The sequence below is a fragment of the Parambassis ranga genome, chromosome 20 (assembly GCF_900634625.1).
Source record: "Parambassis ranga chromosome 20, fParRan2.1, whole genome shotgun sequence".
In the NCBI taxonomy this organism is placed as follows: domain Eukaryota; kingdom Metazoa; phylum Chordata; class Actinopteri; family Ambassidae; genus Parambassis; species Parambassis ranga.
Window position 1 is genome coordinate 4,026,074 of NC_041040.1, and position 14,741 is coordinate 4,040,814.

At 40.0% G+C, this 14,741-nt stretch overlaps 2 protein-coding genes across 3 annotated transcripts in view; one reads left to right on the plus strand and one right to left on the minus strand.

Moving 5' to 3' along the window:
• The window catches only part of LOC114452823 (NLR family CARD domain-containing protein 3-like), a 1,046,161-nt gene that overhangs the window by 930,400 nt on the left and 101,020 nt on the right, over window positions 1-14,741 (minus strand). The window lies entirely within an intron of this gene.
• rmc1 (regulator of MON1-CCZ1) lies at window positions 137-6,832 on the plus strand. Its single transcript, XM_028432361.1, has 21 exons — window positions 137-336; window positions 796-872; window positions 965-1,049; window positions 3,238-3,294; window positions 3,368-3,454; window positions 3,536-3,676; window positions 3,766-3,869; window positions 3,950-4,039; window positions 4,112-4,217; window positions 4,288-4,396; window positions 4,476-4,520; window positions 4,619-4,672; window positions 4,858-4,986; window positions 5,079-5,185; window positions 5,269-5,388; window positions 5,532-5,609; window positions 5,738-5,842; window positions 5,949-6,017; window positions 6,106-6,193; window positions 6,319-6,456; window positions 6,535-6,832. The coding sequence occupies exons 1-21, from the start codon at window positions 238-240 to the stop codon at window positions 6,612-6,614; spliced, it is 1,968 nt and encodes a 655-aa protein (XP_028288162.1). The 5' UTR covers window positions 137-237; the 3' UTR covers window positions 6,615-6,832.

A 14,741-nucleotide genomic window follows, 5' to 3' on the forward strand; every position in this document is an offset into this window, starting at 1 on the left:
GCTATTAATGACCATCAACTAAATAATAATGCTGTAGTAATTTTATTTTAATATTTGCACAAAAAGTTTTGACACTGTTTAAAAACTTTAATGATGAAAGATCTTAAGGGCTCTTATTGTGAAGAGGTGAGGCGGAAGTCCTGTGTCCGGGCTCTGTCTGCTGCCCGGTGGTTCGGGCAGACTCTTGCAGGTTCTGAGCGGTAAACGGTGCGTGGTGCCGGCCAGCAGTTTGTGAGGATGACTGAGGAACATTACCTGGAGCTCAGCGAGAACCCGGTGCAGTTCGAACATGCGTCCAGCGTCAACAACGTCTTCTTCGACGAAGCTAACAAGCAGGTGAGCTACCTAGCATCAATAGCTAGCAGGCTAACGAGCTAACTAACATCGTGTTTAGTTAAAAAACATCGAGACATTGACGTGTCATCAAAATCCTACCACATCGTTGGTCATACCAGACCTAGAGGATCATTGTCTGACTGACTGACGAGGTGGTTATTATTAAAAGTTATCGATTGTTTCAGATCAACCGATAGCTAGCTTAAACGCATCAAACTACATGATAACAAACACAACAGTGATTTAATAATTTAATTTAAATGTAAAGAGTGTCAGTACAGGTTTATTTTGGATGGTCACACCACACGAAAAACATTTGACAAGATTTTAAGGTTTCAAACTAATTTTTTAAGGAAAACTACAAATGCAGGACTTTGATGTGAGACTGGTCCAGTTTACACCTGCAGCGACACAGGTGCGTCCTCCAGAGGAGGGTCTGATGGTGTTTTGTGTCGGCAGGTGTTTGCTGTGCGTTCAGGTGGAGCCACAGGAGTTGTGGTCAAAGGTCCAGACGACAAGAGCAGCGTGGCGTTCAGGTTCGTCGGTTCAGCAGCATTTTTTTTGCAGTAACAGTTTGATCGATCAGTCAATCAAACATGTTTTGTTTTGTCTTTTCTTTCCTCCACAGGATGGACGATAAAGGAGAAGTGAAGTGCATCAAGTTCTCCATCGGAAACAAGATCCTGGCGGTGCAGAGGACCTTAAAGTCTGTGGTGAGTTCAGGGACACTTCACACAAACATACAAGTGGCTTCTTCTGGTTGGGAATCTGAGTTTTATGTGTTCAGGACCTCTGTGGGTGGATCTTGCAGGAGCTCACATGACTAAGATATAGCTGGTTAATGGTCAGTTCATGACCAGAACCTGTGTCTGCATCATGTGCAGGACTAGTTGACGGCCCATCCTTAGAGTTTGAGTGTGAGTGAAGTCTGCTAGGAAGGGATGAAGGACAGAGCTGTGGACAGCTGAGAGCTGAGGCCTCAGCCCTCCTCCTCTGTTCAGAGGGTTTTTCTAATTTCACATAGATGCTCATTGACTCCTCTTTCAGACCATCTGTCCTCCCTGTCTAGGATTTGGACATTGTTGTCCTCAAAGGAATGACCACTGTCTCTGAGGTGGAGGTGAACTGCTGAGTCTGGCTCTCCTGTGCTGTGCCATCCTTCTGTGTAGTGGTTGTTTGGTTTCATCAATATAGAGATGAGTGGAACTGGTCCCTAAAACAAAATCCATGTTTATGTTCGGTACTTTTTTTGCCGTCAGCAGCGACGCGTCTTCTAAGCCTGTGTGTGCACACGAGAGAGAGACCTGTGTCGCAGTGGAAGGGCCGTGTGTATACATCTGATGCAGACAGAGGCAACAGCTGATGACGTCACCAAAACAGTGATAACAGGCACAGTGACAGCAGCAGGTCTGCTTTTCCTTAGATATGACTCCCATTAAAACTTTATAGAATTACATCAGTCTGCATTCGTTAACCTATTAGAAATAAAACTTTATTTTGTTCTGTAATTATTTTCTTGTTTTTTAAAATTACAATACTGAGTGTACTTTATCAGAGTTGTTTGCCTTATCGATCATTTTTGAGGAGTGACAGAGCAGCTACCTGACGTCATTTACACACAAACATGCAAATTAGTCTCAATGTAAAAACAAATTGTGATATAACATTTTTGCCATATCGCCCACCCCTAATTGAAGTATGAAATATAAATTTATAATAAATATCTAAATACCTAGACAGCATTTAAATCCCTGAGTTGTATCTAAAGAAGAAGAAACACTGCTGTATAAAAACCTTCACACAGTAGAGAGCCTGACATGAATGTACAGTGTCTCAGTGTAGAGCTGGGTTTAAAGTGTCCTGGGATCTGATGTGCATTGAAAATCCTTCTGAGTTTCTCAGAAACTCCTGATATATATGGGAGGACAATGTTTTTCCAGCGTGACTGGTCTGGTTCTGGTTGAGCCTGTTCTGCTGCTCTTTCCTTTTGCAGCTTTCACCAGGGCCCAGTTTGGGTCGCCACAAGTTCTGAGCGCTGTGTTTCCTTGTTTTTGCTCCTTGGTTCTACCTCCTGTTTTAGTGGGTATTGTTTGTGCCTGGTGTTGTAGGGTCCTGATGACCCCCAGCTTATGCCCCAGTGGGTGGTGTGTGTAGATATTGGTCTGTGTGGGTTGGTCTCCTGTAGACCTCAATGCTTCGGCCCCTGTCTGCTTCAGTGTGAACAAGGACTGTTGTCTTTGACATCCTCCCCAGTGAACTGGATGTTTGTGTCCACTGCATCTATGTGTTTGGTGAAGTGCTCCACTTCACTGGCTCGGATCTTCACCCATGTGTCATCCACATATCTGAACCAGTGGGATGGAGCTGGTCCTGGGAAGGAAGCTAGAGCTCCAGCCTCCACCACTTCCACGTAGAGGTTGGTGACCCCATGGCTCAGCCATGTTTTGTGTTTGAAATATGTGGTGTTTAGGCAGATGTCCAGTAGATCACATATGTGATCTGGTGTTAAGAGGGTTCTGTCTGTGTCGTCCTGGGCCAGCTGTTCGCTCACCAGTTCCCTTGCATCTGTGGGGGGGGATGCATGTGAAAAGCGAAGTTACATCATAAGAGACCATGGTGTCTCTGTCCATTTTGATCTGTGAGTTGTGTGCATGTTGTGGCGTGTTGCCAACCAAGGGAGACAGGATGGCTGCTAGATGTTTGGCCACATTATATGTAGCTGAATTAGTCCTGCTTACGATGGGTCTAGGGGAGCCCCCTCTTTGTGTATCTTAGGAAGTCCGTAGATACATGGACTGGGTCCTCGGGGTAAAGCTGTTCTGATCAGATTTTTATTCACATTATTGACGACAAACAGCTTCCAGAGAACCTGTGCTGAAAGTCACCTCTGCCCGTTTGCAGGATTTCATCAACTTCATCCCCGACTACCCGCACACAGAGTTCACGCAGGAGTGTAAGGTACGCTGTGAGCACATCAGAGAGAGAGGGAGGTGTGTGTGTGTGTGTTCATTCACTGCTGTTTGTTCTGCAGACAAAGAACGCCAACGTGTTAGGGTTCTGTTGGATCAACTGGAACGAGATCGTCTTCATCACCGACCAGGGAATCGAGTTCTACCAGGTCAGCGGGTCGCTTCATCTGAGCTGCACGTGTCCACCTGTCTGTCTGCCGCTTCACTTCCTGTGTGTGTGTGTGTTTCAGGTGTTTCCGGACAAGCGCAGCCTGAAGCTGCTGAAGAGTCAGAGCATTAATGTGAACTGGTACCAGTACTGTCCGGAGACCGCCGTCATCCTGCTGTCCACCACCGTGCAGGGGAACGTCCTGCAGCCCTTCGCCTTCAGGGTCAGCACAGTGTGTTAGTTGGGCTTCAGTGTGCGTCTGTGTGTGTTTGTTGTTCTGATTTATATTCGTTGTGTATTGATGCTTTTCAGAACGGCACCATGTCCAAATTGTCCAAGTTTGAGATCGAGCTGCCAGTCGTCCCCAAACCTGCCAAGCTCAGCTTGTCAGAGAGAGACATCGCCATGGCAACCATGTGAGTGACTGGCTGAGTGTATTTTTGTGAATGTGGATTTGAGCTCATTGATGAGTGTGTGTGTGTGTGTGTGTTTGCAGTTATGGTCAGCTGTACGTGATGTACCTGAAGCATCACTCCAGAACAGCCAACAGTCCCAGTGCAGAGGTGGTGCTGTACCACTTAGCAAGGTAACAAGTGTGTGTGTCTGTGTATGAGATGTGTGTCTGTGTGCGATCAGCAGTGTGTTCCTGTGGTTTCAGGGAGGGAGTCTCAAAGAAGAGTCACGTGTTGAAGCTGAACACAACGGGCAAGTTTGCTCTGAACATCGTGGACAACCTGGTGGTGGTTCATCACCAGAGCTCACAGGTAGGTGTGTGTCTGTGTGTGTCTGTGTCACACACTGAGTCTCACTGTGTCTTACTTTTATGTGCTTTAGACGTCTCTGATCTTTGACATCAAGCTGAAGGAGCCAGACTGTGCCGTCAACACACACCAACCCGTCCTGCCGGCCAGGTCCATACACCCCTACAGGATCCCTCTGTCCGGTACACACAGACACACACACACAGACACACACACACGCGTAGGGGTGCAGGGCTTCATTCTGTCCTCGTCTCTCTGCAGGTCCAGCAGTCGTCCCCTCTCAGCCTCCAGTTCCGTGTCAGCTTTGTATCCTTTATAGCTGTGTTCTGATTGGCTGACTGTGTGTGTGTGTGTGTGTGTGTGTGTGTGTGTGTGTGTGTGTGTTTTCCTGAGCATTGAAACAGACTCTTCCTCCTGGAGCGTGTTCCAACCCGACATCATCATCAGTGCCAGTGAGGGTGAGTTTAACAGACGACACGATTCAGTGCTTTAGTTCATAAAAGTTTTATTTTACTTTTCATTTTATCAACAAACTCAAAGTGAAACTGTGTCTGTCTGTGTGTGCGCCTGTGTGTGTCTGTGCGTGTGCGTTTGTGTCTGTGTGTGTGTGCGCCTGTGTGTGTCTGTCTGTGTGTCTGTGTAGGTTACCTGTGGTACCTGCAGGTGAAGTTGCCGCCCACAGTGAACCTGCTGCAGGACAAAGGCAAACTGATGGACTTCCTGCTGCGACGGCGAGACTGTAAGATGGTGATCCTGTCCGTCTGCTCACAGAGTACGTCCGATCGTCCGCACGTTGATAAATCCGACCGTCGGTCACACTGGAGCTTCTGAATTGGACCGATGAAACGTTTCCCTGCTTTGCAGTTCTGGAGGGCGGAGAGAAGGGGAGCCTTCCTGTGGTGGCGACCGTCTTTGACAAACTCAACCAGGTGTACAAGGAATACCTGGAGGCAGAGCAGAGCTACACAGCGGTGAGTCTGAGGACGGCGGGTTGTGTTAAAGGTTGTACAAACGCACACACACAGCTGCACACTCAGCAGTTCTGTGTTTGTAGGCGATGGAGTCCGGCCCGAGTCGAGGCAGCGCCGCTCAGAAGCGTCCGGTCAGAACACAGGCGGTCATCGACCAATCAGACATGTATACACACGTCCTGTCATCCTTCACAGAGAGGAAGGTACACACACACAAAGATTTTTTTAGCATTTAACCTCTAAATCTCTACAGTAACCTGTTATATGCTGCAGTACGTTAACTGATCACAGTCTCTGATGTCACTGTGTGTCTGTGTGTGTCTGTATGTGTGTCTGTGTCCTGCAGGGAGTCTCCCATAAGTTTATCATTGCAGTTCTGATGGAGTACATCCGCTCTCTGAATCAGTACCAGATCACTGTCCAGGTAAACCTAAGCAGAGTGACACCTCCCTGTTCTCATGCTTACCTTTGACTCCAGCCTGACACTGTGTGTGTGTCTGGTTCTGTGTGTGTGTCTGTGTGTGTGTGTTTCTGTGTCTGTCTGTGTGTCAGCATTACCTGTACGAGCTGGTGATAAAGACTCTGGTGCAGCACAACCTGTTCTACATGCTGCATCAGTTCCTGCAGTACCACGTCCTCAGTGACTCCAAACCTCTGGTGAGTTCTGAGCTCTGATTGGACAGCCGGTCCTGATAGGAGATCACATGATCACAGGCGGGGAACCGAACCAGAACTGCTCCAAAAGTTTGTTTGTTGTTGCCAGGCCTGTCTGCTTCTGTCTCTGGAGAGCACATACCCTCCTGCACACCAGCTGTCCCTGGACATGTTGAAGGTAACACACAGAGAGACACACACACACACAGAGTTGTCGGGTTCATTGCTGTTCCTACACTCAGTAAAAGAAGTTGTTGTGATTTTAGCGTTTGTCCACCGCCAACGATGAGATCGTGGAGGTGCTGCTGTCCAAGCAGCAGGTTCTGGGCGCGCTCAGATTCATCCGCAGTGTCGGTGAGCCCCCATGGTTTCACACGTGCAGACATTCTACATCACATTCCCGGGATCAACACCTTCTACAGAGACTAATCTCTCATTGTAAACAACACGCTTACACTGACCTCTCTGTCCCGGAGCAGGCGGCCATGACAACGCGTCGGCCCGGAAGTTTCTGGACGCCGCGCGACAGACTGGGGACCAGATGCTGTTCTACACGGTGTTCAGGTCGTTCCAGCAGAGGAACCAGCGGCTCAGAGGAAGTCCTGGATTCAACCCTGGTCAGAACACACACACACACACATACAGAGGAGACTGATGTATCTTTATACTCTAATTACATGTGTGTGTGTCACTAGGAGAGCACTGTGAGGAGCACGTGGTCCACTTCAAGCAGCTGTTTGGGGAGCAGGCTCTGATGAAACCGTCAACAGTGTGAGTCTGAGTGGGTCACAGCTGATCATGTGAGTGTCTCTCTGGAACACGATGCTGTGATGTCACCTGCAAGAAAACAGTGATGACTGATGAAAAGTGTACATATGAGATGAAGATGTTTTCTCAGATACAATCAGATGGAGTCTTGTGAAATATGATGTAAATGTGCCTTTATGGTGATGTTATGTACAGCAAATAAACTGCACATGTGAGTTATCACTGTGTGTTTGTGCCAGAGCTTCTTTGTCATCAGAGTGTAGGGGCTTCACACAGAAGCAGAGTCTGACCTGCAGGGCAGCTCATGAAGGCAGGAGTCAGGAAGAAACCCTGAGCAGGAGCCGGATCCTCAGAGGGGCCTCCTGTGAGTTTAATGAAAAAATACTGCAGAATTATGGAGAAATAGAAGGGTGAATTGGCGCTAAAATCTGAATTTTTGAGAAATTTTGCATTATTTAAAAATGTATTATAAATAATCTATAAAAGCTGAAGCAGATATTTCACTGGATTATTGTTACAAAAGGCCTCCTCTATCATCACAGTGAGTTTCATGAAAAAATACTGCAGGGTTATGAGGAATGGAAGGTTGAATTGGCGCTACAATCCGAATTTTTGAGAAATCTTGCATTTTGTAAAAATGTATTATAAATAATCTATAAAAGCTGCAGCAAGTATTTAACTGGATTATTGTTACAGAAGGCCTCCTCTGTCCTCTGTCCTACAATCCGAATTTTTTTAGAAATTTCGCATTTTTAAAAAATGTATTATAAATAATCCATAAAAGCTGCAGCAAGTATTTCACTGGATCATCGTTACAGAAGGCCTCCTCTGTCCTCTATCCTACAATCCGAATTTTTTTTGAAATTTCGCATTTTTAAAAAATGTATTATAAATAATCCATAAAAGCTGCAGCAAGTATTTCACTGGATTATCGTTACAGAAGGCCTCCTCTATTATCACAGTGACTTTCATGAAAAAATACTGCAGAGTTATGGAGGAATGGAAGGTTGAATTGGCGCTAAAATCCGAATTTTTGAGAAATTTTGCATTTTTTAAAAATCTATTATAAATAATCCATAAAAGCAGCCAGTATTTCACTGGATTATTGTTACAGAAGGCCTCCTCTATCATCACAGTGAGTTTCATGATAAAATACTGCAGGGTTATGGAGGAATGGAAGGTTGAATTGGCGCTAAAATCCGAATTTTTGAGAAATCTTGCATTTTTTAAAAATTTATTATAAATAATCCATAAAAACTGCAGCAGATATTTCACTGGATTATTGTTACAGAAGGCCTCCTCTATCATCACAGTGAGGTTCATGAAAAAATACTGCAGGGTTATGAGGAAATGGAAGGTTGAATTGGCGCTACAATCCGCATTTTTTAGAAATTTTGCATTTTTTAAAAATCTATTATAAATAATCTATAAAAGCAGCCAGTATTTCACTGGATTATTGTTACAGAAGGCCTCCTCTATCATCACAGTGAGTTTCATGATAAAATACTGCAGGGTTATGGAGGAATGGAAGGTTGAATTGGCGCTACAATCCGAATTTTTGAGAAATCTTGCATTTTTTAAAAATGTATTATAAATAATCTATAAAAGCTGCAGCAAGTATTTCACTGGATTATCGTTACAGAAGGCCTCCTCTGTCCTCTGTCCTACAATCCGAATTTTTTTAGAAATTTCGCATTTTTAAAAATGTATTATAAATAATCCATAAAAGCTGCAGCAAGTATTTCACTGGATCATCGTTACAGAAGGCCTCCTCTGTCCTCTGTCCTACAATCCGAATTTTTTTAGAAATTTCGCATTTTTAAAAAATGTATTATAAATAATCCATAAAAGCTGCAGCAAGTATTTCACTGGATTATCGTTACAGAAGGCCTCCTCTATTATCACAGTGACTTTCATGAAAAAATACTGCAGAGTTATGGAGGAATGGAAGGTTGAATTGGCGCTAAAATCCGAATTTTTGAGAAATTTTGCATTTTTTAAAAATCTATTATAAATAATCCATAAAAGCAGCCAGTATTTCACTGGATTATTGTTACAGAAGGCCTCCTCTATCATCACAGTGAGTTTCATGATAAAATACTGCAGGGTTATGGAGGAATGGAAGGTTGAATTGGCGCTAAAATCTGAATTTTTGAGAAATCTTGCATTTTTTAAAAATTTATTATAATAATACATAAATCTGCAGCAGATATTTCACTGGATTATTGTTACAGAAGGCCTCCTCTACCATCACAGTGAGTTTCATGAAAAAATACTGCAGGGTTACGGAGGAATGGAAGGTTGAATTGGCGCTACAATCCGAATTTTTTAGAAATTTTGCATTTTTTTTAATTTATTATAAATAATCTATAAAAGCTGAAGCAGATATTTCACTGGATTATTGTTACAGAAGGCCTCCTCTACCATCACAGTGAGTTTCATGAAAAAATACTGCAGGGTTACGGAGGAATGGAAGGTTGAATTGGCGCTACAATCCGAATTTTTGACAAATCTTGCATTTTTTAAAAATGTATTATAAATAATCTATAAAAACTGCAGCAAGTATTTCACTGGATTATCGTTACAGAAGGCCTCCTCTGTCATCACAGTGAGTTTCATGAAAAAGTACTGCAGAATTATGGAGAAATGGAAGGTTAAATTGGCACTAAAATCAGACTTTTTGAGAAATTTTGCAGTTTTTAAAAATGTATTATAAATAATACATAAATCTGCAGCAGATATTTCACTGGATTATTGTTACAGAAGGCCTCCTCTACCATCACAGTGAGTTTCATGAAAAAATACTGCAGGGTTACGGAGGAATGGAAGGTTGAATTGGCGCTACAATCCGAATTTTTGACAAATCTTGCATTTTTTAAAAATGTATTATAAATAATCTATAAAAACTGCAGCAAGTATTTCACTGGATTATCGTTACAGAAGGCCTCCTCTGTCATCACAGTGAGTTTCATGAAAAACTACTGCAGAATTATGGAGAAATGGAAGGTTAAATTGGCACTAAAATCAGACTTTTTGAGAAATTTTGCAGTTTTTAAAAATGTATTATAAATAATACATAAATCTGCAGCAGATATTTCACTGGATTATTGTTACAGAAGGCCTCCTCTATCATCACAGTGAGTTTCATGATAAAATACTGCAGAATTATGGAGGAATGGAAGGTTGAATTGGCGCTAAAATCTGAATTTTTGAGAAATCTTGCATTTTTTAAAAATGTATTATAAATAATCTATAAAAGCTGCAGCAAGTATTTCACTGGATTATTGTTACAGAAGGCCTCCTCTATCATCACAGTGAGTTTCATGAAAAAATACTGCAGGGTTATGAGGAAATGGAAGGTTGAATTGGCGCTACAATCCGAATTTTTGAGAAATCTTGCATTTTTTAAAAATGTATTATAAATAATCTATAAAAGCTGCAGCAAGTATTTCACTGGATTATCATTACAGAAGGCCTCCTCTGTCCTCTGTCCTACAATCCGAATTTTTTTAGAAATTTCGCATTTTTAAAAAATGTATTATAAATAATCCATAAAAGCTGCAGCAAGTATTTCACTGGATCATCGTTACAGAAGGCCTCCTCTGTCCTCTGTCCTACAATCCGAATTTTTTTAGAAATTTCGCATTTTTAAAAAATGTATTATAAATAATCCATAAAAGCTGCAGCAAGTATTTCACTGGATTATCGTTACAGAAGGCCTCCTCTATTATCACAGTGACTTTCATGAAAAAATACTGCAGAGTTATGGAGGAATGGAAGGTTGAATTGGCGCTAAAATCCGAATTTTTGAGAAATTTTGCATTTTTTAAAAATCTATTATAAATAATCCATAAAAGCAGCCAGTATTTCACTGGATTATTGTTACAGAAGGCCTCCTCTATCATCACAGTGAGTTTCATGATAAAATACTGCAGGGTTATGGAGGAATGGAAGGTTGAATTGGCGCTAAAATCCGAATTTTTGAGAAATCTTGCATTTTTTAAAAATTTATTATAAATAATCCATAAAAACTGCAGCAGATATTTCACTGGATTATTGTTACAGAAGGCCTCCTCTACCATCACAGTGAGTTTCATGAAAAAATACTGCAGGGTTACGGAGGAATGGAAGGTTGAATTGGCGCTACAATCCGAATTTTTTAGACATTTTGCATTTTTTTTTAATTTATTATAAATAATCTATAAAAGCTGAAGCAGATATTTCACTGGATTATTGTTACAGAAGGCCTCCTCTACCATCACAGTGAGTTTCATGAAAAAATACTGCAGGGTTACGGAGGAATGGAAGGTTGAATTGGCGCTACAATCCGAATTTTTGACAAATCTTGCATTTTTTAAAAATGTATTATAAATAATCTATAAAAGCTGCAGCAAGTATTTCACTGGATTATCGTTACAGAAGGCCTCCTCTGTCCTCTGTCCTACAATCCGAATTTTTTTAGAAATTTCGCATTTTTAAAAAATGTATTATAAATAATCCATAAAAGCTGCAGCAAGTATTTCACTGGATTATCGTTACAGAAGGCCTCCTCTATCATCACAGTGAGTTTCATGAAAAAATACTGCAGAATTATGGAGAAATAGAAGGGTGAATTGGCGCTAAAATCTGAATTTTTGAGAAATTTTGCATTATTTAAAAATGTATTATAAATAATCTATAAAAGCTGAAGCAGATATTTCACTGGATTATTGTTACAAAAGGCCTCCTCTATCATCACAGTGAGTTTCATGAAAAAATACTGCAGGGTTATGAGGAAATGGAAGGTTGAATTGGCGCTACAATCCGAATTTTTGAGAAATCTTGCATTTTGTAAAAATGTATTATAAATAATCTATAAAAGCTGCAGCAAGTATTTAACTGGATTATTGTTACAGAAGGCCTCCTCTGTCCTCTGTCCTACAATCCGAATTTTTTTAGAAATTTCGCATTTTTAAAAAATGTATTATAAATAATCCATAAAAGCTGCAGCAAGTATTTCACTGGATCATCGTTACAGAAGGCCTCCTCTGTCCTCTATCCTACAATCCGAATTTTTTTTGAAATTTCGCATTTTTAAAAAATGTATTATAAATAATCCATAAAAGCTGCAGCAAGTATTTCACTGGATTATCGTTACAGAAGGCCTCCTCTATTATCACAGTGACTTTCATGAAAAAATACTGCAGAGTTATGGAGGAATGGAAGGTTGAATTGGCGCTAAAATCCGAATTTTTGAGAAATTTTGCATTTTTTAAAAATCTATTATAAATAATCCATAAAAGCAGCCAGTATTTCACTGGATTATTGTTACAGAAGGCCTCCTCTATCATCACAGTGAGTTTCATGATAAAATACTGCAGGGTTATGGAGGAATGGAAGGTTGAATTGGCGCTAAAATCCGAATTTTTGAGAAATCTTGCATTTTTTAAAAATTTATTATAAATAATCCATAAAAACTGCAGCAGATATTTCACTGGATTATTGTTACAGAAGGCCTCCTCTATCATCACAGTGAGTTTCATGAAAAAATACTGCAGGGTTATGAGGAAATGGAAGGTTGAATTGGCGCTACAATCCGCATTTTTTAGAAATTTTGCATTTTTTAGAAATTTTGCATTTTTTAAAAATCTATTATAAATAATCTATAAAAGCAGCCAGTATTTCACTGGATTATTGTTACAGAAGGCCTCCTCTATCATCACAGTGAGTTTCATGATAAAATACTGCAGGGTTATGGAGGAATGGAAGGTTGAATTGGCGCTACAATCCGAATTTTTGAGAAATCTTGCATTTTTTAAAAATGTATTATAAATAATCTATAAAAGCTGCAGCAAGTATTTCACTGGATTATCGTTACAGAAGGCCTCCTCTGTCCTCTGTCCTACAATCCGAATTTTTTTAGAAATTTCGCATTTTTAAAAAATGTATTATAAATAATCCATAAAAGCTGCAGCAAGTATTTCACTGGATCATCGTTACAGAAGGCCTCCTCTGTCCTCTGTCCTACAATCCGAATTTTTTTAGAAATTTCGCATTTTTAAAAAATGTATTATAAATAATCCATAAAAGCTGCAGCAAGTATTTCACTGGATTATCGTTACAGAAGGCCTCCTCTATTATCACAGTGACTTTCATGAAAAAATACTGCAGAGTTATGGAGGAATGGAAGGTTGAATTGGCGCTAAAATCCGAATTTTTGAGAAATTTTGCATTTTTTAAAAATCTATTATAAATAATCCATAAAAGCAGCCAGTATTTCACTGGATTATTGTTACAGAAGGCCTCCTCTATCATCACAGTGAGTTTCATGATAAAATACTGCAGGGTTATGGAGGAATGGAAGGTTGAATTGGCGCTAAAATCTGAATTTTTGAGAAATCTTGCATTTTTTAAAAATTTATTATAAATAATACATAAATCTGCAGCAGATATTTCACTGGATTATTGTTACAGAAGGCCTCCTCTACCATCACAGTGAGTTTCATGAAAAAATACTGCAGGGTTACGGAGGAATGGAAGGTTGAATTGGCGCTACAATCCGAATTTTTTAGAAATTTTGCATTTTTTTTAATTTATTATAAATAATCTATAAAAGCTGAAGCAGATATTTCACTGGATTATTGTTACAGAAGGCCTCCTCTACCATCACAGTGAGTTTCATGAAAAAATACTGCAGGGTTACGGAGGAATGGAAGGTTGAATTGGCGCTACAATCCGAATTTTTGACAAATCTTGCATTTTTTAAAAATGTATTATAAATAATCTATAAAAACTGCAGCAAGTATTTCACTGGATTATCGTTACAGAAGGCCTCCTCTGTCATCACAGTGAGTTTCATGAAAAAGTACTGCAGAATTATGGAGAAATGGAAGGTTAAATTGGCACTAAAATCAGACTTTTTGAGAAATTTTGCAGTTTTTAAAAATGTATTATAAATAATACATAAATCTGCAGCAGATATTTCACTGGATTATTGTTACAGAAGGCCTCCTCTACCATCACAGTGAGTTTCATGAAAAATACTGCAGGGTTACGGAGGAATGGAAGGTTGAATTGGCGCTACAATCCGAATTTTTTAGAAATGTTGCATTTTTTTTTTATTTATTATAAATAATCTATAAAAGCTGAAGCAGATATTTCACTGGATTATTGTTACAGAAGGCCTCCTCTACCATCACAGTGAGTTTCATGAAAAAATACTGCAGGGTTACGGAGGAATGGAAGGTTGAATTGGCGCTACAATCCGAATTTTTGACAAATCTTGCATTTTTTAAAAATGTATTATAAATAATCTATAAAAACTGCAGCAAGTATTTCACTGGATTATCGTTACAGAAGGCCTCCTCTGTCATCACAGTGAGTTTCATGAAAAACTACTGCAGAATTATGGAGAAATGGAAGGTTAAATTGGCACTAAAATCAGACTTTTTGAGAAATTTTGCAGTTTTTAAAAATGTATTATAAATAATACATAAATCTGCAGCAGATATTTCACTGGATTATTGTTACAGAAGGCCTCCTCTATCATCACAGTGAGTTTCATGATAAAATACTGCAGAATTATGGAGGAATGGAAGGTTGAATTGGCGCTAAAATCTGAATTTTTGAGAAATCTTGCATTTTTTAAAAATGTATTATAAATAATCTATAAAAGCTGCAGCAAGTATTTCACTGGATTATTGTTACAGAAGGCCTCCTCTATCATCACAGTGAGTTTCATGAAAAAATACTGCAGGGTTATGAGGAAATGGAAGGTTGAATTGGCGCTACAATCCGAATTTTTGAGAAATCTTGCATTTTTTAAAAATGTATTATAAATAATCTATAAAAGCTGCAGCAAGTATTTCACTGGATTATCATTACAGAAGGCCTCCTCTGTCCTCTGTCCTACAATCCGAATTTTTTTAGAAATTTCGCATTTTTAAAAAATGTATTATAAATAATCCATAAAAGCTGCAGCAAGTATTTCACTGGATCATCGTTACAGAAGGCCTCCTCTGTCCTCTGTCCTACAATCCGAATTTTTTTAGAAATTTCGCATTTTTAAAAAATGTATTATAAATAATCCATAAAAGCTGCAGCAAGTATTTCACTGGATTATTGTTACAGAAGGCCTCCTCTACCATCACAGTGA